At 31.7% G+C, this 24674-nt stretch overlaps 1 protein-coding gene across 1 annotated transcript in view; it reads left to right on the forward strand.

Annotated features, from left to right (window-relative positions):
• Nucleotides 1-21258, forward strand: part of LOC107441370 (protein turtle homolog B) — a 139330-nt gene extending 118072 nt beyond the window's left edge. Inside the window, exons 10-15 of the mRNA XM_087164627.1 lie at nt 5673-5786; nt 7465-7486; nt 12053-12129; nt 12215-12331; nt 16458-16540; nt 20249-21258. Of these exons, the coding sequence (XP_087020753.1) occupies nt 5673-5786; nt 7465-7486; nt 12053-12129; nt 12215-12315 (314 nt within the window). The 3' untranslated portion in view covers nt 12316-12331; nt 16458-16540; nt 20249-21258. The remainder of the gene's footprint in view (nt 1-5672; nt 5787-7464; nt 7487-12052; nt 12130-12214; nt 12332-16457; nt 16541-20248) is intronic.
• The last annotated feature ends 3416 nt before the right edge of the window (nt 21259-24674 follow it).

Genomic DNA, 24674 nt, shown 5'->3' on the forward strand with positions numbered 1-24674 from the left:
AACATCAGTGTAGGATATACCGGGCAAATGTATACCGGGCAATGGCACTTAACCAGACCTAGCATGACTAGACCTTTGGTAAATGTCCGAAATATATACTAGGTCTAGTGCCTTTTTTTGCTATAGCTTAAATATTTAAAAAAAAATTAAACAAAGCGTTTGAATCAATTTTAAACTGATAACGAAATTATTGCTTTAAAATTAAAAAAATAATAATAAAAACTGCGCCAGATAAGAGTAATTGAAGTAGTTGCTTTATACAGCGCATGTGCGGAAAAAAAATTTAGAACAAATTATCCAGGTGCATCTAAAAGTGGATGAATATCCCAAGAAACAAGGTTACCCAAAAGTGTGAGGTACCCATAGGTCAAATGCTTTTTCTTTCTGGATTGACTCCGTCATACGCCACAACATTTCAATATCATGGATTGCAAAAATTGTCTCAATTGATGTGTCTCGTCTGATTGATTTTTATATCCTGCCTTATGTACGTGTTTCAAGACGTCACCTTCCTTCTTCAATATTCATATTTATATTAAAATCACCGTCAAGCTAGTAATTATACGTTAATAATAAAAAAGAGTATAAAAAATACTTAAAATTATTATTATGTAAATACATTAAAAATGCCTGCTAGTGAAAATGAAAAGAAAAACAGCAGCGGTCGCCATAGCGACGCGTGCGCACTATTTACTATTACTCTGGAAAAAAGTTGAAAAGTGTGAGGTCGCCATCAAACCCAAAACAACACGCATTTTGCCAATGCGTAATAAATAAAACGACGTTCAGAGCACAAAATACCCATGAATATTAACAAAGCAATGCTTAACTTCAATAAGTAAAAGAAAATTTATAATAGCGTAATTTTTTTCATGCTCTTTAACTATTTAATACAATACGCCAAAGGAAGAAAATACATGCTGGTTCGGAATTCCCTTTTCTGTAAATAACATGAGACAAGATAACTTCGCTGTAACAACATGTTTTAAGTAGAAAATTAACCATCCATGGGGGCTGACATTTCACAAAAAGAATGAATACAATTGAATAGCAAACGGGACTTTGTGCGAAGTCGCTATAATGGAATAGTTGATATAATGGAGTCATACCGAAGTGTGCACGCGGTAATAATTTTTAAAGAGTCATAAAGAGTAACTAAAAAGTAAGCTTTAAAGAGTCAGTAAGAGTAGCTTTAAAGAGTCAGCTCCCGTTGCAAAATCGCAGCGACACGGCGACATTGTCGCAGAACGTTACAGAGTTCTTAGAGAAAGAATTTGTACCCTTTCTAAATTTCTCATAACGCTGTGTACTACTAATAAAAAATGAATGTATTTTTTACTATAAAACAATTGCACAAAAGTTAAAAATCACAACTGGTCGTTGACACCACTCATTATTAACTGTTAACTCTGCAAAAAATAGCCATTAGAAAAATACATAATCGTAAACTTTCATGGCTAGCTATGTTTTTAAATAAAATTTTTTGAAATTTTCGTTTGTTGCAAGATATTTCACATAAGAGCGCTTCCCCAGCCTAAACTGTCCCCGTACCCCTGGGGGTACGCGTACCACACTTTGGGAAACACTGATTTAGATAATCACTTTTTGACGCGCTAATGTACCACGATAGCATCGCGAACCGATAAATCGTTTTGATAGTATTTTCGGCAAATACTGATATTAATTTTCGCGTGGATTTGAAATAGCCCGATATATTTCATACAATATGAAAATTCGAATCGTGCATTTGAGTATTTACTTTTTAAGAGAATGATTCTATCGAATCTTTGGCAGCTATTGCTATTGATTTCTCCATAGTTTTTAAATCCGATATTCTTTATACAATATTATTGATCACAACAACCTAATCTAGAAACGAAACACGCATTTGAGGAGCCCGATTTGCGTGATTTTTCGGCAATTACTACTGAGGATTTCATGATTTTCAATTATTTTTTTATTGTCATGATTATTTAAAAAATGTGACGAAGGAAATAATTTACGCCCCCTCCTCCCACAAAATGCGAGAATATCACCCATAATATTAGAATAATAAATTATTACATTACATAGCTTTTAAATTATATAGTTTTTTTGGTTAACACAGAGCTTTTGTTATTTTAATTTTGTAACATATATGTTTGTTACTATTAAAAATATCTTGCAGAAAGATATCAGTGTTAGAGAGTTTAGTCGCAGATAGCTTGAAAAACTTTCGCCACAGGGATAATGGCATCATTAGAGCATTAAAATTGTGGGGGAAATCGACGCTAAATTTGTGGGAAATGCAATTACAATGTCAACCTTTATCTATCAAAAGATACCCCAATATTGAATCGAGATAGCATGTCTTGCATAATAGTGAGATGATGTTGAACAATCGTAGCGGTAGTTACGCCACAATGTTCCCCTACCAGAATTTTATCACAGATAGAATTCCATGAACTAATACAATTATCTGCCGTATTCGCGGAAGACCGGGAGAGCTGTGTTAAGTTCACCAGATGTTGAGTGCTTGTGGTGAGAGCTGTAATAAGCTCACCGAATTTTGAGCGTTTGTCGCGTGAGAGCTGTTTTAAGTTCACGGTTCCATCCCTATGTAGTGGAATCTGAGTAAGTTGACTATTGCTTTAGTGCTCAAACCAATTTTTTTTCTATAATTTCTTATGTAATGTTATTCTAATATTATCAATATATCATATTCATATATTCCCTACATAATCAAAATAACGATTAATGTAATTACATTTTCTTATATGTTTTTAAAATTTAACTGATCAAATACTCTATTCATGTTACCAAATTTCGAAAAAGCAAAAAAAAAAAATTTTAACAAAAAAAATTTTGAAGTTTTTTTTTTCTTACCTTTAATTTTTTTTTTTTTATAAATTTAATATGGTTCGTAGAAATTTGGCATAGATAGGTTTGCAAATTTTTGCATAATTGTGAATTATGTAATTTTAAATGACGAAACGCAAAATTTGAAAGAAATCGGTCGAATAGTTCTTGAGAAATAGAATTTTAGAAATTTAACTTTAATGAAAGATCTTTCATCAGAAACAATTTATACGGTTCCACTATTCCATAAAATTAAGCAGTTTCAAATGGTATAAAAGTTGGTGTATCTTACAATTCCATACTTTTTTCGATCCTTATTTAGCATTTCCTGAACAACGAATCAAAATTCTTATCACTCAGAACATCAGCGTATTCTAAGCGAATTGACATACTTTTGTCTTTCGTTAATCAAAGAATAAGTGGTCAATGAACTTTTAAAATCAATTAGTTATACATTTTTAGTGGTTTGTAACATCGGTTGTACTAGTATTGCAAGAATATCTATACTGCAACGGAAATTGTTAAATAAAATGGTTAAAAATAATAAAAATTATTTTTTACATGAAATTATCTTCGGATGAACGAATGTAGTTATTGCGCGTCATTTGCTTAAAATATTTCCCAGGTAGGATTTAATACACATGACGGGAAATTAATATTAAGCGATCAAAACTTTCGATAGCTCTCTTGCTGAAACTGATTTCCAGACAACGGCTACTGCCCGTAATTTTTAGTAATTTTCAACGACTACTGCCCGTAATTCCCAAAAAAGTTAAATAAATGTTTTAAAGAAAGAACGCTTTTCAGTGTGCAACTGAATAATTAGCGTATTTTCAAATCATTCAGACGTAGTAAGAGAAAATGCGATCATTAATACGAAAGTTAATTAATAAAAGTTAATTATTTTGCGGACTGTTCTTATTTGCTGTGAAACGCCTTCAATAGCTTTTCCACAAATCGGTGAGCTTTTAATACTATTTCGTCGAAATTTTATTAACGTAAAATATTTCTTGAAAAAAAGTTCTTTTTTCTGGTCAAACTTATGAAAAAGGTAAATTTGGCTTATTTCAGCGGACAAGTAGTTAAGTTATAAAGGCTATTATAGGAGATTCAGTGCGGCAGTTGAAACATTTTTTTATTTTATAACCGTCTTTGAACAGCCGACCCAATTTTTTGGGTTCATGAATACTAATTTCGGACCCAAACCAGAAGACAAGAGAACTCCAGGAACAATTATTGATATAAATTTGCCTTCGTGGTGGACTTTTTTGATGGAACGAACACGCATTTGCGTTACATGGAGAGGAAAACCCCGAAATCCCCCAAGGTTAGCCTTACGGTAAGGGGACTCTAACCCGTGATCCATCTACCACTGAGGATATTTTTGCATCAGCACTGCGGTAGCTGCGAACAGAGGGCGGAAATCGAATTCTAACCATCGCTGCGATTTGAACCCAGGTCACCTCCTTGGAAAGCAAGTTCTCAGTCCCCTGAAACTCCACGTCAATCATTAAAAATATGAAAGGACAAATTAGTTTCTTAATTACTTTGCATGACTAATTACTTTACATCTCCGATAGTATATTATAGTCGTCGTTGAAGAGAGCATCTAGTTTTTTGCTTTACTACTACTAGTGTTCAACTCGGTAGCCTTGTAATCTTGAACCCAATCCAGAAGACAAGGGAACACCTAGATAAAACATTGGCAAAAATTTGCCTTCTTGGAAGACTTCTTAAATGAACTAACCCGCATTTGTGTTACATGGTGAGGAAAACTTCCCAGGGTTAGACTGACGGCGAGATGACTCTAACCCATGATTAGTCAGAAGATATTTTACGTCACCACTGTGGTCGATGCTAGGTGGGTGCGGAATTCGTATCGACCAGACATCGTGTACTATTTAAAATTCAGTTTCTCAGGAACTTTTTGACCAATTGGCCTTAAATTTTGTATTTTGCGGTTTAAAATTACGTTATTTAAAGTTAATGTAAAAAATGTAAACCTTGCATTTAAATGTTTTTAAAAATAATATTAAGTGAAATAATAAGAATAATAAATAATTCTTAAATATTATATTTTACATCTTTAGATAAGTGAATTTTATAATCATGTTCAAAATTTTTTCAATGAACTTACAAATTTTTCATATAATGAAATATGCAACTAGTAAAATTAGCATTAAAGGGTCCACCAAACTTTGGACCATTTTTCTGCCCAAACTATTGGGATCCTTTTTTTTCAGATCTTGGCTACCCCTCAATATTTTGAAGATAAAAAATCATCTTTTGAAGAAAGGGTATGTTTATTCAGAGAAAGTACGCTTCTGTGTCTGAATTCTTAACTTTTCATTTGATAAAACTAATTAGCTTATAAATGTCATTAATAATATCATAAATAATAAATATCATTTGCAGAAATTAATTAGCTTATTTGAGATCACTGCTTCGAACCATTGAGTCTGTAGGGTAGACATAAACACGATTTAGTTTATTTGAATTTTTAATGTTTTCAACTCAGTGAGTGGAAATGCAATAATACAATAAAAGAATTAAGAATATTAAAAAAGCTTCTTTTGTTGTGATAAAAATTGTATTCCATTTATTGATAATAAGCAAGCTGTAAATATGTGAATTTAAGTTATTTTCTTAAATTGTCATTTGCTATCATAAGCAGTTATCTATATATGTATTACTCTGCATACGCCATCACATAAGAGCCCAATAAGTCCTTGTACGTGAAAATCCGATGATTTGATCAAAAGTTATTCAGGGTTTTGCGTTTAATTTTTTGCGCATATGTATAAATTATGTATAAATTAAAAACTTTCTTTCAGCAACGGAAATAAAACTGTCTTTGAGTCCTGTTCTTGTGGGTCTTGTGACACTTTCCATTGTTGCATCGATTTTAGTAATTGGAGTCTTGAAATCAAGAAGGAAACCAAAGAAATGTAAGTACTCAATTACTGGTCAAATGATCAATGAAAATAATACGCATGAGTCTATCGTACTTGAAATTTACACTGGAGCGTATTGTTTTTTTTCAAATCCTACTATTAGTTCACACTCTTGTTCAAATTTTATCTTGTTCAAATTTTCAATCGTTAATAAAATACTTTTTATTTATCCACTCAAGTTCAAATACAATTTTTTTAAACTTGTAATGGATGACAATTGATGTTTTTTCAAACATTAATTCGTTAATTAAATTTAATTAATTAATTTTAATTTTACATGGGAGAAAAATTTGTAAATATTTAATAAAAAGCAACTAAAATAAAATTTTTCTTCGTTGATCTCAGTATTAATTGACTTTAATTTTTTTTTAATATTAATTCATTAATTAAATAGGGATGGGCAAAAAATGAAATGGAAGTTTCTGATTGATGTTAGTCATTGTTTTAAATTTTACTAGAAGCTATTCAGTTTTTCACATATTTTAAAAATAGCATCAGTGATAATTTTTATCTTATAGCTCTATTTTGGTATACACCAAAACTGTGAGATTTATTCCATATTTTTTAACCTTCCCATTGTCCTCGTTGATTGTCTTATGGTTCACACAAACTACAATTAATAGACACTGTCCCATCATTGCTTGTACAGTAAAATATTCTGTTGATTTTCTACAATATTTTGAATAAGACTTTAGGTGATTCTGTTTCATTATTTCAAATGTATCGTTTGTTAACATGCAATTCTTCCAATTGTAAAAATAAGTTTATTGTACGCTCTTCAATACTTTAATTTTTATTCATTAAGCTAGATCAGCTCAATGATCAACACACGAGGACTTAGTTAATGTTTCTAGATACCCAGGGCAGCAAAGAGAATGGTTTGTTGAAACGTGGCTTTTGTTAACATTAGCAACTGTTCTTTCCATTCTACTTCGAGTAAGCCAAACCCGCCTAGTATCAATTCGCTTAGGTGACACATTTTATATTCTTTCACAAAGATTCCTTCGCAAAGATTTCAATTCTTTCATTACATATTTCTTACTTAACACAAAGACAGGCGTGATGTCATGTAGGACATAAACAAACTCGAAGTTGCCAGGTAAACAAACAAAAACTCTATTAAGGGAAGAATAAAATACAAAATCAAATAATAACTCTAAGTTAAATAAAAAACGTAGACAAATATAACTAATTCTATGTGTGATACGGAGTTGTATTTAATTAACCTCACGTTAATTAACATTCTAGCTCACGTGGAAAAACTTAGCTCAACTTTAACACACCAGTTTGCTTATAGAAGATGAGCTATCACTGACGTCTTTTATCACATGTGTGGGTGTCACGATTTAGTTCAAGTACCCAATTGAAGGGCTGCTCCAATGACGTCATAACAGTTCAAGAACAAAGCGTTTATTATTAATTGCTGTTGCTATTTCCAGATTGTAGGAGATTTATACTTTAAAAACTAAATAAATCAAAGTTTTATGGGTCGAATTAATTGAATGGTAAGCGATAACGTGCAGGAAGGGGGCTTTAATATATTTTAAAAAAATCGAACAGTGAAAGGAACAAGAGCAAAGATGAATTAAGCCTGCTTAAATAAAAACTGTAATGTAGTCGTAAGTTCGTACTATCTAGAACGATTTTAAATAAATTCTTTTTTTCTTTGAAGCCAGCAAAGAGGATACAATTAAGTAAGTAAAGTTAATCAATATTTAAAAAGTATGCAAGCATAATGTGAATACACACTCTATATGTATATGTTACTGTGAATGGCAGAAATGGGTGGTTGCTGACTTCCACCGGTGAAAGATAACAAACACATACATAGCTGCTTTGGTAAATATCCGAAATATATACTAGGTCTAGTTAAGTGCCACTGCCCGGTATACCCTACAATGATCCTGCAGATCAATCATCAAAGACATTATCAAAACAACTTTGGAAGATACATTAAACCCACTGTTTACTAACTCTGGCCGTCCAACTACCGTATGGATCAGCGTTTCCATTTCTCCTGAGTCAACTCTAATTTTCTCGCGATTTTGATTTTTAGCCAGGATGACTATCCTTTAAACTGAACTTTTAGTGACTTTAAAAATTTTTAAATCCCATGGTGTTCATAGGTTGGATTTGAACTGTCCTCGTCATTCACACCACTTTTACTATCTCAACACTATTTTCGGTGATTTTACTATTTGTAACTCGTTTAATTGTTTCCTTAATAGGCAATTTGCCCGATGATTAGTTCTTAAATTTTAGGCCATTTGATTGCCTCAATATAAGGGTCTGTTGACCTGGAATGGCAATTTATATTTCATTTTGCTTCTAATATTGCTGGTGTTTTAAATTTAACTGTGCTTTTAATCCATATTTTAGGGTCTGGTCAACATACATGCCAGATATATTGGTCATGTTTTCTTAAAGATTTAATATTCTGACTAATTGTAGATAGGTAATTTTGTTCAAGTGTATTGCTCGCACGCAAAGTTTGCGGGTTGTTGTCATATGACTTTTGTATTTTATGCATTTTATGTTCTTTAATGTTTTTTTCTTGGTTTTTAATAAACATTTACCCGTATGCCCTGAATTGGGGCAGTTCGGGGTAAATATTTTCATACCCTACAATGATGTTTTTTATGATTCAGTGTTATTTTCCAGTATACATTTGCCCGGTATATCCTACAGTGATGTTTTTTAAGGTTCAGTGCCACTGCCCGGTACTTCGAACACTGATGTTTCTCTTAATCCATCCTCAATAGATATTTAAATACCGAATCAATATAATACTAATATTAACGAATAAATTAATAATAAATCAGATGCAACAAATATTTCTGACATTCAACAAAGCGACTATGGGATTGTTTGCATCTACCGGTGAAAGTCGACATGCATTCTCTGGATTTCTGTCATTCACGAAAACATATACACAATATGCAAACTCATGAATGCAAACAAATGCAAACAACTCGTGGTGGAAGGCAGATTAGCATTATACCAGGTCTTCTGAGGCAACCATTGAAATCCTCCAAAGTAAATGTAGAGGCAGTCTGCATGGTGGAAAGGTCATGACCGTGAGGTGAACAAAGTAGTGTAAATCGTGAAAATACATTATTTATCAAAGCATTCAAAACATTATTTTAACTTATAAATGCATACAATGCAAACATCATTATCTCGTAGTGGGCATTAAACCAGGTCGCGTTGAGGCAACCATTGATGTCATTCAAAGAAATATTTCTTTATTTTATATTATAACCGTCGTTGAACAGCCGACTCAATTTTGGGTTTACGACTACGACTATTCAACACAATAGCCTTGTACTTTTGAACCCATTTCAGAAGACAAGGTAGCTCCAGGATCAAAATTTTGCCTCCATGGAGGCAGGGCCGGCTTATGCATGTCGCGGCCCCTAGGCAATGCTCGTCTCGCCCCCCCTACCGTCTTCTAACTTCCTAATATATTTTTTCGCTAACACAACACTTTATTCATAATTACGCTGTTTTTTACTACATAGGTATATTATCACATTATTCAATAAAAATATTGAATCAAACGAAAGGAATATAAGTAATTAATATATGCACTTAAAAAAATCATACAATAAGCTTAAATATTAACTCTTCTAACTTTTTTTGTTACAAAATCGTTCAAGACATCCTGAAAGTTAACCTTTTCCAATACATCATCTTCAATTGCCATTATGGCCAATGAATTTAAACGGTTTTGAGACATAGTTGAACGAAGACAGTTTTTAATTAATTTCAATTTGGAAAAGTTTCGTTTTTCAAGCATGTTGTGTTAAAAAAGCTGCTCTTGCTGTATAGTCATCTGATTAGTCGGCGTTAAAATTAACCCGATAAAATTGCTTGCGATTATATTACTGCGTTATATATGAACTAACTACCATAATATTAATATCTAATTTGGAATGCGTTCAGAAATGTACTAAAATAGCGTCGATGTAATGTACAGAGCAAGACAATCGTCATTGAAATTTCGAATTAAATTTTTACTGTTTAAGAAACATTGTCAATTTTTTTCTCTGTAGCACAGGGCCCCTGAACGTGGCGGGGCCCCTAGGCAGTTGCCTACAGTGCCTAATGGATAAAACGGCCCTGCATGGAGGACTTTTTGAGGGAACTAACTCGCATAAAACCGTGAAAACCCCACACGTTTAGTCTGATGGCAAGTAGACTCCATCCCATGATCCATCGACCTCTAAGGATATTTCACCTCAGCACTGTGGTCGGTGCAAGCTGGATGCGGAATTCGTATCAGCCAGCCACGGTTGGGATTTGAACCCGGTTCACCTCATTGGAAGGCGGACGCTCTACCCCTGAGCCACCACGCCTCCCAAGGAAATATTGAGGCAATCCGGGAATGCATAGTGGAAGAATCATGACCGTGAAATGACCAAATTATTTTAACTCGTGAATATACATTATGAATCAACTCTATGAAAACATTATTTTAATTTATAAACGCACAACTTATGTATATACACAGTTCAAATGTTATTAAATTGTGTGTATACGCAATTGTGTGTATACGTGTGTATATGAATATGTAATGCTAGATACAGCCAAATTATTAGACGCACAATAAGATTCTGTGTAAAATCTTCATTATCAGATGATACTATACAGCTTTGTTGTTTTTACACGGCTGAAACCGGTTTGAACTTGTTGACACTCTTGTATCAATGGGTTAACATTGTAATGTAATACGTTAAAAATAAATACAATTAGGAAGTATGTAAAAAATCTCCTGATTAAAACCCATAACATTCATGTTTAAATATAAAAGGTATTGCAAATAAACTCGTGTAAAACATTGTTAAAAAACTACTGTGAGTCTAATAATTTAGTATAGAATAATAATAAAATTATTATACTATACTAATATAACACCTGATATAATAAATATTCTATATTTATATAATATATCGTCTAATTTATCCTATTACCAAATTTATATTATATATCGTCGAATTTATATTATCTAATTTAACCCATTGATACACGACCATAAACAAGTGCAAACCGGTTTCAGTATCGTAAAAACAATGAAGCTGTGTATAGTATCACCTGATAATTAAGATTTTACATAGAATCTTATAGAGCGTCTAATAATTACGCCATGAACTGTTTTAAATCATGCATACATAGAATGCAAGAATTATTAATTAATAAGTGTATACAATGCGAACATTAATTTATGAATAAAGGAAAATATTAACGTACTAGTGGGCTGCTCCCCCTGCTCGCTAACGCCCCGCAAAATTCCTACGCAATCTTATATGGTTTGCTTCGCTCGCTACTAACTTAGGTACATTGCAAATGCTCAAAGTTCTAAGAATTCGAAACAATCATTCAAATCCATATAAAAGCTTTTTTTTTAAAAAAAATTACATCTTTTTAGTAAATACTAAGTCATTAAAATAAATTTGAGTTCAAATAAATGGCATGTAACTCGTTAAACCTATTAGAAATGTGCTATAGTATAGTTCGTGATATAAATCAAAAATCGTCAAATAAATTCGTAATATATATATATATATATATATGTGTTTTTTTTTAATGGCGGGCACTTGGAGCTATTGTCCATTGGCCACAGAAAGTGCCAGAACTGCTAATTCTCTTTTCGTTACCCAGTGGGCACCTGTGGCGAAGCCACGGCGGTGGAACAGCGTCGCCCACGTCACACTACCACAACCCGTTTATAGGGCGGGTCACATTCACACACAAAGGAGAAAGGACATAGAACACAGATAGAGGGAAAGAAACATCCATGCCTTGCCCGGGATTCGAACCCAGAACCTTTCTGATGCAAGGACAGTTCCCTGCCCCCTACACAGACTGGTCGGCTATTCGTAATATATAAATTCGTGAAAAAAAAGCGCTTTCGACAAAGTACTAAAATAGAGATCTATCGACAAAGACTACTCACTTCTGCCTAGCTTAATAGTATGAGATTGCCGCAGCTGATGCTCTCTGGTTATTTCAGTTTCCGATTTTAAAAGCGCTATATGTTGAGCCACCTCAGCTAGATTTGGCATGTGACATTTTTAGCGGCAATCATGGGTCGATTTGCCGTGTAAGAGAAATAGTAACGTAAACAAATCAAAGAAAACGTTGCCACCAGCGGAAAAGAAATACAATCAAAATTTGGGAGCCACGTAAGAGAATTATATATATTAGATGAATACTAATTATGAAAACACTTAAATCCACTCATGAAAATTTTTTTACAGATGTGAGAAGAAAGATTTGGATCAACAAACTGAGTTAAAAGGACCCGACATCATTCCTCTTTCACTCGATTCTGACGGTAAATATGTCTCAACCACCCCTTTCTCTACCCCCAAACATATACACAATGATAGTAAATTTATTTGTTAAAACTCTTTTTGCAGTTTTCTACATGGGTAAAGTGCAGAAGAAAGAATTGAGAATATCTCCAGATTCACCCCCTACCGAATTCATTCGAAAGAAATACATGCATACCGCTTTATAGCGGCGCCTTACAATAAGTATGCTATTAATACATTTATAATCAGTATGCAATTTATTTAAATAATAATAATGCGAATTACATTTAGAGTATGTATGCAATATGCATTTATAATAAGTATGAAATATATATGTATAAGTAGGAAATATATATGTGTAATAAGTATGGAATTTACATTTATGAGTATGCAATTTATATTTATGATAGGTAGGGCCAAAAAGAAAACGGACCAATACATAAACAAATAATAAATCTAAATTATAAATCTAACTGTATACAGCTAGTTTTTCATCAAAATGAAAGGCTCATTAAATTTATATTACTTTATAAAATTAATATATTTTAATTAAATCAGAAATACAGTGGCAATTAATATTTAAAAAAACATTTTATAATAAAATTAAAATTATTTAAATTTCATTGCGTTAAGTCACATATAATTTAAAATCTTTGTATTTTAAAATATATCAATTGAAATTATTGTAAATGTAAATTATGTTAATAATCTTCGACACGGTTATTGAATATTCATTACATAACTAATTTTTAAAAAGTGACGTAGTGTAGTAGTTATATCGATCCTGATTGGTTATTGAAACGTGGCATTTGTTTACGTTAGCAACTGTTCTTTCCATTCTCTTTCGAGTTAACCAAGTCCCTCAAGTATCTATTATCTTAAGTGACACATTCTAAATCCTTTCACAAAGATTCTTTCTCAGAGATTTCAAATCTTTCTTTTAATTCTATCCCTATATTTTTACTCAGACACAAAGACAGGCATAAAGTACGTGTGGAACATAATGAAACTAATTATTTAGCGACGTTGCCAGTTTCACAAAACGAAAACATATCATTGTTACGCTAAAATACATAAACAAATAATAAATCTAAGTTAAGTAAAAGAAGTAAACGAGAAAGATTTATATTTCTATTATTTCGATGCGCGTTACGGCTATGTATTTAAATAACTTATCGTTAATAACATTCTAACTTATCTAGAGGAGCTTAGCTCGTCTTTAATAAGCCTTTTTGCTGATAAAGATTAGCTGGCGGTGGCGTCTTAAGTCACACGTGTGGGTATGGAAGGTCTTCTTCTTATAGAGAAAGTAACCAATTTTAAATTTAACCTTTAGAATAATTTTCAAAGAACCCAGCATACAGTTGCCATAAAAAAACACGGTTTTGAATTTAAATAAAAATTTAACTATATTAATTTCTTTTCTGTTCAAAAACTTATGTATTTAGTTGGAAAAGAAGCCTAAAATATTTTTTTTAAAAATTACTTCACAAAATTAATCTAAATTAGGAACCATAAAAAATATTGCTGATTATGGTGCATTAAAAAATGAAGAAAAAACAATAAAAAATGCGATTATTGATATTAACCTTCAAAAATACACGAGAAGTATTAGAAAAGAACCATTCAGCAAAGAAATTAAATAAACTTAAAAAAATAGATCGTGAACAACAATGTAAACTCAAAACATATCAATTTTCTTTAATCATCAATCTTTAAACACAAACTTATTCTACTTAACATTAAGTCACAAATTGTTAATTTATTCTCTAATATAAGAGCTTGTATATAAAATAATAATAATAATAAGTAGGACTTACCTCCTTTTCATGGAATAAAACTTACGAGGGTTGAAAAATCACTTTCTGTTTTTCGAGTTTATAATTCGAATGTAAATATAACCTTCAACAAAAGTTATCAGTTTTTTGAAATATTGGCGTTTTGGTGACATCATCGTTTCTACAATTATCAAATCAGTTCCTCGTTTATTAAAAAGAACTACATTAAAAGGAGCTACCAGTTTTAAAGAACAGGCATAAAGCATCCCGTTGTACGTTCTTTTTCACCTACTGATACATACTACGTAACTAAACATCATCAAAATTCAACAGCAAAAAAAAAAATTTTTAAGTAGAGCAAAGGTTTTATTAAGCAAAAACCTATAAGATCATTTTCAACGGATCCAACGCAAATCAGCGAATTATGATATAGTAACATATCTTTTACGAACGATCAAAAGTTAAATTTTAAGTATGAGCTTCAACTTCCTTAATTTAAGATACGCTTAGAAAATGAAATGTAGCTGTAGTTCACGTTTGATTTAAAATCGTTTGCTTTTTTCAAACAAATGTCAATTAGATGTTTATTCTTTTGAATGATTTTCAGCTGTCGACTATCTCTCCATTTAAAATTTTATAAGTTGCAAAATAAATTTAAAATTCTGCTCAAATTATTATTTGCGTATTAAATTACGGATTAAAGAAACTTAATCTGTACACAATATATAATTTTGGGTAGCAAGCTTGCGGAGACGTCCGAATTTATTTGTGGTTTGTTTCGTTGAAAGCTAAAAAAAAAGTTTAAAAAAAGCGTTACATTGTATTTATACTACAAGTATAATAATATTCGATGGTGCGTTTTTTTTTTTCAAGGTTAGACGTAAAAAGTAAAAACCCAGCGTCGAAAGTTGTTACGCGGAAATCTTAGGACGAATTTTAACCCCTAGCTCCTTCCGTGCTTATCAAAATTCCAACTTTTTGATGGTTCTCTATTGATGGACCAACATGATTTTGATGGTAACCATCAATAATTCCATCATGGACTACTCTATTTTTTTGATTGTAACCAACACAAGTAACCGTCTCTCCAATGTAGGAATTCGGACTGATTTATGATGGTTCAACAAAAGACTAGCAACATGTTATGATGGTTTGTTCGTGTTAAACCATCAGAAATTTCCATCATAGTTTCTTAGAAATCAAATGTTGGAACGATCATGAACAACCATCATTCCAATGTAGGAATTCGGACTGATTTATGATGGGCAAAAATAGAAAAAACCACACTGTTTTGATGGTATATTCCATCAAAACAATTTGGTTTTTTCCATTAAGCCATCATGAAAATGTATAGTTGGAACCATCATGAACCATCATGGATCATGATGGATTGTTGGTCCTTGAGAATCAAACTTCTCCTGATGGTGAACCATCATAGTATTAAAGTAGCATTTTCTATCATGGAAGTTTGCTGGCGTATCAAAATTATGAACGCACACTGGTAAATGTTGGATGGTAACCATCAAATGATGTCGGACCATCATGAATCACACTGAAACCAACATAAACCATCAAAATAATGATTTGATTAGACCATCAAAAATTTTGTCATGGATGGTTTGACCTAGCGTCAGAAGGTCACATTTAGTGAATTAACACGAACAACCATCCATTATAACCATATAAGCTATTTTTTGTGACTTGAAAATTGAAATAAATTTGTTTGATTTATCAAAGAGAAATGCGGATGGTTAATCCGTACTAATCCATGTGTAGTTTGACCTAGCGTCAGAAGGCCATATTTAGTGAATTAACACGGTCAACCATCCATTATAACCATATAAGCTATTTTTTGTTACTTGAAAGTTGTAATAAATTTGTTTGATTTATCAAAGAGAAATGCGGACGGTTAATCCGTACTAATCCATGTGTAGTTTGACCTAGCGTCAGAAGATCACATTTAGTGAATTAACACGGTCAACCATCCATCATAACCATATAAGCTATTTTTTGTTACTTGAAAATTGAAATAAATTTGTTTGATTTATCAAAGAGAAATGCGGATGGTTAATCCGTACTAATCCATGTGTAGTTTGACCTAGCGTCAGAAGGCCATATTTAGTGAATTAACACGAACAACCATCCATTATAACCATATAAGCTATTTTTTGTGACTTGAAAATTGAAATAAATTTGTTTGATTTATCAAAGAGAAATGCGGATGGTTAATCCGTACTAATCCATGTGTAGTTTGACCTAGCGTCAGAAGGCCATATTTAGTGAATTAACACGGTCAACCATCCATTATAACCATATAAGCTATTTTTTGTGACTTGAAAGTTGTAATAAATTTGTTTGATTTATCAAAGAGAAATGCGGACGGTTAATCCGTACTAATCCATGTGTAGTTTGACCTAGCGTCAGAAGATCACATTAAGTGAATTAACACGGTCAACCATCCATCATAACCATATAAGCTATTTTTTGTTACTTGAAAATTGAAATAAATTTGTTTGATTTATCAAGGAGAAATGTGTATGGTTAATCCATTGGATAATTAATTTTTTCAGATACCTCCAATAAGGAAAACATAAATAAATTGGTTCACTCTCTCGCTAGAAGTACCATGGAATTATAAAAAAAAAGGACATATGTAAGTATGGTTTCACCTTGCTCAATTTAAAAATGAAATACAGTCAAACCCCGTTATAGTGAACCTTCAAGCCACCGAAATTTCGGCTCGCTATAACCGGAAGTTTACTACATCCATACTGCAAACAATCTTAACTAATTTTTCCAAACTGTTCCTCTATTACACATTATTTAAGTAAATATCCAATAAAAAGAAATACAAAAATGAATAAAAAACAATATGTAGTAACAAAAATTACGTTATCTTTTATTCTTTATTACTACCCATTTATTACTTCTTCTTGCGTACAAAAAAATTTACGGATGACCTTTATATAGGGATGGGAAACTGAGATAGAAGAAGCAAACAAGAAAAATGCTTATGGCTACATTCCACGCAATAGATGGTTTTAAAAATCGGTATGTGTATTTTATGTCGAAATTTCAAAATTACCAAAACATGAATAAAAACAATCAGTAGTCGAAGACAGAAAAAAGGTCACAACCTATTTCCTCTCTTTTTTTTGGTTGACTATATCTACAATATTATACCGTAAACCGGGGCGAGTCTACCCATTTTTTCAGCTTGTCAACTTTCAAGTGGTCAAACTTTTGTAAATATTAAAGAAAAAAGGCTTTTAATAGGTGTTTCGGAATCGCTATTTATCCCTCTTTAAAACTGTGAAATCGATTTTAGAAAATATTAACAGTTACGCTGTTACTGTATATTTTTATAGAACTGCTGACAAATCTCTCGTATGGGGCGAGTCTACCCATTCTACTAAAATGAATGTTAGCATTGTAAATAACCAAATTTTACTATTAAATTGTTATTTCAGTTACTATATAGGATATTTATGAAGTAAAATTCATAACTTTATTATATATTCCATTTTTTTATTCATAAAATAACACAATTTGAGTATTTGATCGATCATCACATTTTGATCACAGTTTTGTTTTTATAATCATTAACATTATAAAATAGCATTTTTTTTATTATTGTTGATAAAAATAAGTTAAAATTAATATAAATTTACAATTAAATAATTAATAAATAATAATAATTAAAGATTATAAACAAAATCGAAATTTGAACATTGGGAATCATGAAAAATCCTTTTCCCCTTCTTTTGGGAGGTAATAATAATTTATAAATAATAATTTATTTAACTTGCATTAAATAAAAAAAGTTAATTTTGTAATATAAAAATTGCAAAAATAGGTAAAATAAACATATTTTATATTTACATTTATATTTAACCTATAAATTTTCTTATTAATGATAAATTTATCAATGCAGAATTAAAATAATATACTCAAATTCATTTAAAAGGACTTAATTTTAATATAAACAAAGTTCTAAATTATATTATTATGCTTTATTAAAACTAAATACGAATGGGTAGACTCGCCCCGCGAATTCTGGCTTTTTGTTTACAACAGCAAAACTTACATTCTTTTTGTTTTTTTTTTCATATAAAATTAATGTAATCTTAGTCTTAGATAAGTTTATCACTTAACCAAAGTGAAAATAGTAATAATAATAATATACTTACGGAGCACCAACTAAAAGTTTGCTGATTTTCAATACAAATCTCTCAAAAGACGTTTGAACAGGTCGGTTAAAAAGGCACCAAATAAATAAAAACGGATCAAACTACTACAGCGCCATCTTCCTTAGAGTCTGAACTAAGTCCTCCGTCGGTAAAAAAAAATTTATTTGCAATTTAAAATAGTGAAAATTAAATAAAACTAAAATGGGTAGACTCGCCCCTGGATGGGTAGACTCGCCCCGGCTTACGGTATGTGTATAGCAAGGTACCGGAGCGAACATTTCGTTCACTCTATTCGGGAGTGCACTATAAACCATGTTCACTATAGCGGGGTTTGAATGCGTAATGATATCTTAAATTTCTTCTCAAACCTTATTCATATTACTTTCTGTCCAAGAGCTCTTATTTTTCAAGATATTAGTAGAATTTCATATTTGTTCCTTGTTTTGAAAGCAAAAAAAAAAAAAAGATCTGATTTGAGTCAGGGCTGAAACTAAGACGGAAACAAAGTGGAAATTTATACCTGATATATTTGAGGAGAATGAATTTTTTTCGAGGTTTATGTTATAACTGTTGTCTTGGTAGTAATAAACATTTCAATCTTGCAGAAAACGGATGAAATAATTTCCTTACCAGCTCTTTTATTCCCGTCTGAGTTGCTTTATTGCTGAGTCAATGGGATACCTGCAAGTAAAGTAGAGCGTGTATCTCTATCCCGATTGGTTGTTAAAACGTGGTGTTTGTTTAGGTTAGCAATTGTTCTTTCCATTCTACTTCGGGTGATACCATACAACTTTATTGTTTTTACGCCGACAGAAACCTGTTTGCACTAGTTCACGTTCGTGTATCAATTGGTCAAATTAGACGATATATGATATATATTCGACGATTGGATAAATTAGACGATATATTATGTAAATATAGAATATCTATTATATCAGGCATTATATTAGTGTATTATAATAAGCTAGTGGGCTGAGCCCCCTGCTCGCTAACGCTCGCCAACCCTCGAAAATTGCTACGCAATCTTATATGGTTTGCTTCGCAAATCAAGCTCGCTTTGCTCGCTATTAACTTAGGTACATTGCAAATGCTCAAAACTCTAAAAATTCAAAACAATCATTCAAATCCACATAACAACTTTTTTTTTAAAAAAAAATTACATCTTTTTAGTAAATACTAAGTCATTAAAATAAATTTGAATTCAAATAAATGACATGTAATTCGTAAAACGTATTAGAAATGTGCTATAGTACAAAATGTTAAGATAAAATTTCTAAAACTGATATCTCTTTAAAAAGGTTAAAATTTTGGCTATAATTAAGTCTATAAAAAATTGAAATAAGTGAATTGCAATGGAAAAACCTGCACAAACAAATGAATTCTAGCAAAACAAATAAATTCGTGATATAAATCAAAAAATTGTCAAAAAAATTCGTAATATATAAATTCGTGAAAAAAAAGCGCTTTCGACAAAATACTAAAATAGAGATCTATCGACAAAGACTACTCTTTTCTGCCGAGCTTATGCTCTCTCTGGTTATTTCTATTTCCGTTTTAAAAGCGCTATATGTTGAGCCATCTCAGTTAGATTTGGCATGTGACATTTTTAGCAGCAATCATGGGTCGATTTTCTAGCGTTGCCATTCGGGGAGTTGTAATGAGACTTTTTTTTTGTCGCCGTGTAAGAGAAATATATATATAGATGAGCCAAATTATTAGACTCACTGTAGTTTTTTAATGGCATGTTTTGCGCGAGTTTATATGCTATACTTTTATATTTAAACATGCATGTAATGGGTTTTTAATCAGAAGATTTTTCATATACTTCCTATTTGTATTTATTTTTAACGTATTGCATTACAATGTTAACCCATTGATACACGAGTGTCAACCAGTTCAAACCGGTTTCAGTCTCGTAAAAACAATACAGCTGTATAGCATCACCTGATAATTAAGATTTCAAATAGAATCTCAGAGTGCATCCAATAACTTGGGGAGGAACTGTATTTAGATAATAGTAAATTAGAAGTAATAATTGTTTTTATGCAGTTTCCACAAAAAGGAAAAGTGTTACTTCCCATTCCAGTAAATCCCCAATTATCGAATTTAACAGAAATTGTAAAAAAATGTGAGTAAAAGTTAAATGGAAATTAATCCTCTCCATTTCATAGGTGCTGTACATGTAGAAGAAATGTTGAAAGTGCCTTAGCTTTTCTGAAGGATGAAGATATTTCAAAGTGTATTACAAACAAACAAAATGATTAAGAAGATTCAATTCAGCAAGATGAAAGTACGCACAATTAAGAAAAGAAGCTCTCCAACTTGGCAAAATAAAAGTACACATACATTAATCGATTAAGAAGTTATTCAACTCGACAAGTTGAATGTGTACATATACAAACCAATTAAAAAGTGAAGTGCTTCAACTAGGCAAAATAAAAGTACACGTACACCAAGCGATTAAGAAGTTCTTCAACTCGGCCAGATAAAAGTACACATACACAAACCAATTAAGAAGAGAAGTACTCCAACTCGGCAAGGTAAAAGTACACATATACAAACCAATTAAGAAGAGAAGTGCTCCAACTCGGCATGGTAAAAGTACACATGAACAAACCAATTAACAAGTTAAGTACTCCAACTCGGCTAGTTGAGTGTATACATACAAAAGCCGATTACGAAGTGAAGTGCTCCAACTCGGCAAGGTAAAAATACACATACACAAACCATTTAAGAAGTGAAGTGCTCCAACTCGACAAATTAAAAGTACCCGTATACAAGCCAGTCAAGATGTGAAGTACTTCAACTCAGCACGATAATGGTACACATGCAAATCAATTGAGAGATGTAGTGCTTTAAGCTGGTCAAGGCAAAAGTACCATTTAAGTATACAAACCATTTAAAAAGAGTTCCGTTTAGTAAGGCAAAAGTAATCACTATGCAACACACAGATTTGAACAAAAGAAAGTTGTATATTTTATTCTCTTTTAAAGACTTCCAAAGTGCAGAATTTTTACACGTGATCTGCATGAAACATATTCAACTTACTTTTTAGAATTTAAAATCAGAAAAAAATTCTGTAGATATCACATTTTAACATTATCTTTTACAGACGATTATAGGTTCAATTTTCAGTGAGAGCTTTAACTTCCTTAATTTGACACACTCTTAGAAAGAAAAATTGGGAAAACACAAAAATGACGCCAGCTGTAGTTCAAGTTTTATTTAAAATCGTTTGCTTTTTTCGAACAAATGTCAATTCCATGATTATTCTTTAGAATGATTTACACCTGTCGGCTATCTCTTCTTTTACATTTTTATTACGCAAATGTTTTTATTATACAAATGTAGATATCACATATTATCACTTTTTTTAATTTTAAACTTTTATTGTTAAATAAAACATGAAGTTCTTTAAATCATTATATATTTTGTGATTTCTAACCTAAATAAATATTCCACAATCATTAAAATGTGAATTTATATAATTCAAATATGAATTTCATTCATTAAGATATAAATTGTGATATTAACACAGGCGTTATAATCATTAGATAAAAAAACATGAATTCTTATGATTACATGAAATGTGAGTTATTATCATTGAAATCCTTACGTTAAAAATGGTTACTAATCTACTGATTATTGAAAAGATCATATATATATATATATATATATATATATATATATATATATATATATATATATATATATATATATATATATATATATATATATATATATATATATATATATATATATATATATATATATATATATATATATATATATATATAGCATAAAAAGTATGCATTTAATTAAAATTTTTGCTCTTTGTGGGAATCGCACGACCTATTTTCTAGCCCGATACTTTACTTAAATATTGACCCATAATATTTATATTGAACCACACATTATATTACCGGGTAATAGTGTACCCTACCAGAGGACATAATTATAGACTTATTAGGGGGTACACAATGTCCCCCTATAGTTTACTATGCATGTCTTAATATAATAGTGCGTTGAATAGCGTTAAAATGAGGAAATTCGAAGTCAATATTCTATTTCAACACATAGCCCTATATCTTACCTTAATTCTGACCCATAATATTTGTATTGGACCACGTATTAGATTACCGGGAACTAGTGTACCCTACCACTGAAAATAATTATAGCTTTGTTAAGGGGTATATTATCCAGTAATATAATACTTGATCCAATATAAATATTATGTGTCAATATTAAAGTAAGATGCGTTGAAACAGATTATTGACTTCGAATTTCCTCATTTTAAAATTAGCACACTATTATATATACCTACATATTAAACTTGATTGTCATATTGTGTACCCCCTAATAAGCCTATGATTATATCCTCTGGGAGGGAACTCTAGTATCCGGTAATATAATACGTGGTCCAATTAAAATATTATGGGTCAATATTAAGGTCTGATATCGGGCCTTGCGTTATTTAATATTGAAAAATGGCTTCGAATTTTTAAAGCTCTTTAGAAGACGAATTTCCTCATTTTAAAGCTTTTCAGATTTTTCCAGTTTTCACATATTATTTGCCATTTTCCCAATGTAAAAACATTATTTCCTATACGAAGGACCCTTTAAAATATAGAAAAACACATTGAAAAAATAATATAAAGCAAAATAAGCGGAAGAAGGAAAAAAAGAACTTTTCTTGTAAAGTTGCTGAAGCTGGGATTCGAAACTGCACCCCCTCGCCCCAGCCGTCAGTCACTAGTCCGGTGTCTTGACCACCATACCACTCGAACACGAGAAGCCTGCACAATTTCGCTTCAAAAGACCTCTCACAGTCAGTTATGCAATAGACCTTTGAGGAATCCCCCTGCACCCCCTGATTCACATATAAAAATTTCCTCCAGCAGAAATGTTTGGACCATAGACCCCTGCTTAGGGACCGAGTTTGAAAATTATAACTTAATATTAAAGGGAGTTAGACAGCTTCGAAATTCGAACCCCACCGCGCCATTTTATTTTATTTTATTATTATTATTCCATTATGCGTTCTTAAACAAAGAAAGATGCACGATTCTACTCATAGAACACCTTAAGCATGATAAACTGTCGAATATATTGTAAAAATAATTTAAAACAATGGAAATAAACCAATTTTCCTGGATTTTTCCAGTTTTTACCCGTTATTCGTCATTTTCCCAATTTAAAAAAATTATTTCCCATATGTAGGACCCTCTAATATATAGAAAAACACATTGAAAGACTAATATAATGCAAAATAAGCGGAAGAAAAGAAAAAGAAATTTTTTTGAAAAGTTGCTGAAGCTGGGAATCGAACCAGCACCCCATCGTCCCTGCCGTCGGTTAATAGTCCGGTGTCTTGATCAACATACCACTCGAACACGAGAAGCCTGCCTCAATTTCGCTTCAAAAGTCCTCTCCCAGTCAGCAATGAAATAAATCTTTGAGGCACCCCCTGCACCCCCTAATTCACATATAAATATTTCCTCCACCAGAAATGTTTGGACCACAGACCCCAACGTAGGGACCGAGTTTGAAAATTATAACTTAATATTAAAGGTAGTTAGACGGCCTCGAAATTCGAAATCCAACGCGTCATTTTATTTTATTTTTTTATTATTATTCCATTATGCGTTCTTTAACAAAGAAAGATGCACGATTCTATTCAAAGCATGATAAACTGTCACATATATTGTAAAAATAATTTAAAACAATGGAAATAAACCAATTTTCCTGGATTTTTCCAGTTTTTACCCGTTATTCGCCATTTTCCCAATATAAAAAAATTATTTACTACATGTAGGAACCTTTAAAATATAGAAAAACACATTGAAAAAAATAATATAGTGCAAAATAAGCGGAAGAAAAAAAAAGAAATTTTTTTGAAAAGTTGCTGAAGCTAGGAATCGAACCAGCGCCCCACCGCCCCTGCCGACGGTTAATAGTCCGGTGTCTTGACCAACATACTACTCGAACACGAGAGGCCTGCCACAATTTCGCTTCAAAAGTCCTCTCCCAGCCAGCTATGCAATAAATCTTTGAGGCACCCCCTGCACCCCCTAATTCACTTATAAATATTTCCTCCTCCAGAAATGTTTGGACCATAGACCCCCACTCAGGGACCGAGTTTCAAAATTATAACCCAATACTAAAGGGAGTTAGACGGCTTCGAAATTCGAACCCCACCGCGCCATTTTATTTTATTTTTTTATTATTATTCCATTATGCGTTCTTCATCAAAGAAAGATGCACGATTCTACTCAAAGCATGATAAACTGTCGAATATATTGTAAAAATAATTTAAAACAATGGAAATAAACCAATTTTCCTGGATTTTTCCAGTTTTTACCCGTTATTCGCCATTTTCCCAATTTAAAAAAATTATTTCCTACATGTAGGACCCTTTAAAATATAGAAAAACACATTGAAAAAATAATATAGTGCAAAATAAGCGGAAGAAGAAAAAAAAGAAATTTTTTTGAAAAGTTGCTGAAGCTGGGAATCGAACCAGCGCCCCATCGCCCGAGCCGTCGGTTAATAGTCCGGTGTCTTGACCAATATACTACTCAAACACGAGAACCCTGC

Source organism: Parasteatoda tepidariorum, chromosome 5, assembly GCF_982258835.1.
Source record: "Parasteatoda tepidariorum strain Cologne lab strain chromosome 5, Ptep-v5.0, whole genome shotgun sequence".
In the NCBI taxonomy this organism is placed as follows: domain Eukaryota; kingdom Metazoa; phylum Arthropoda; class Arachnida; order Araneae; family Theridiidae; genus Parasteatoda; species Parasteatoda tepidariorum.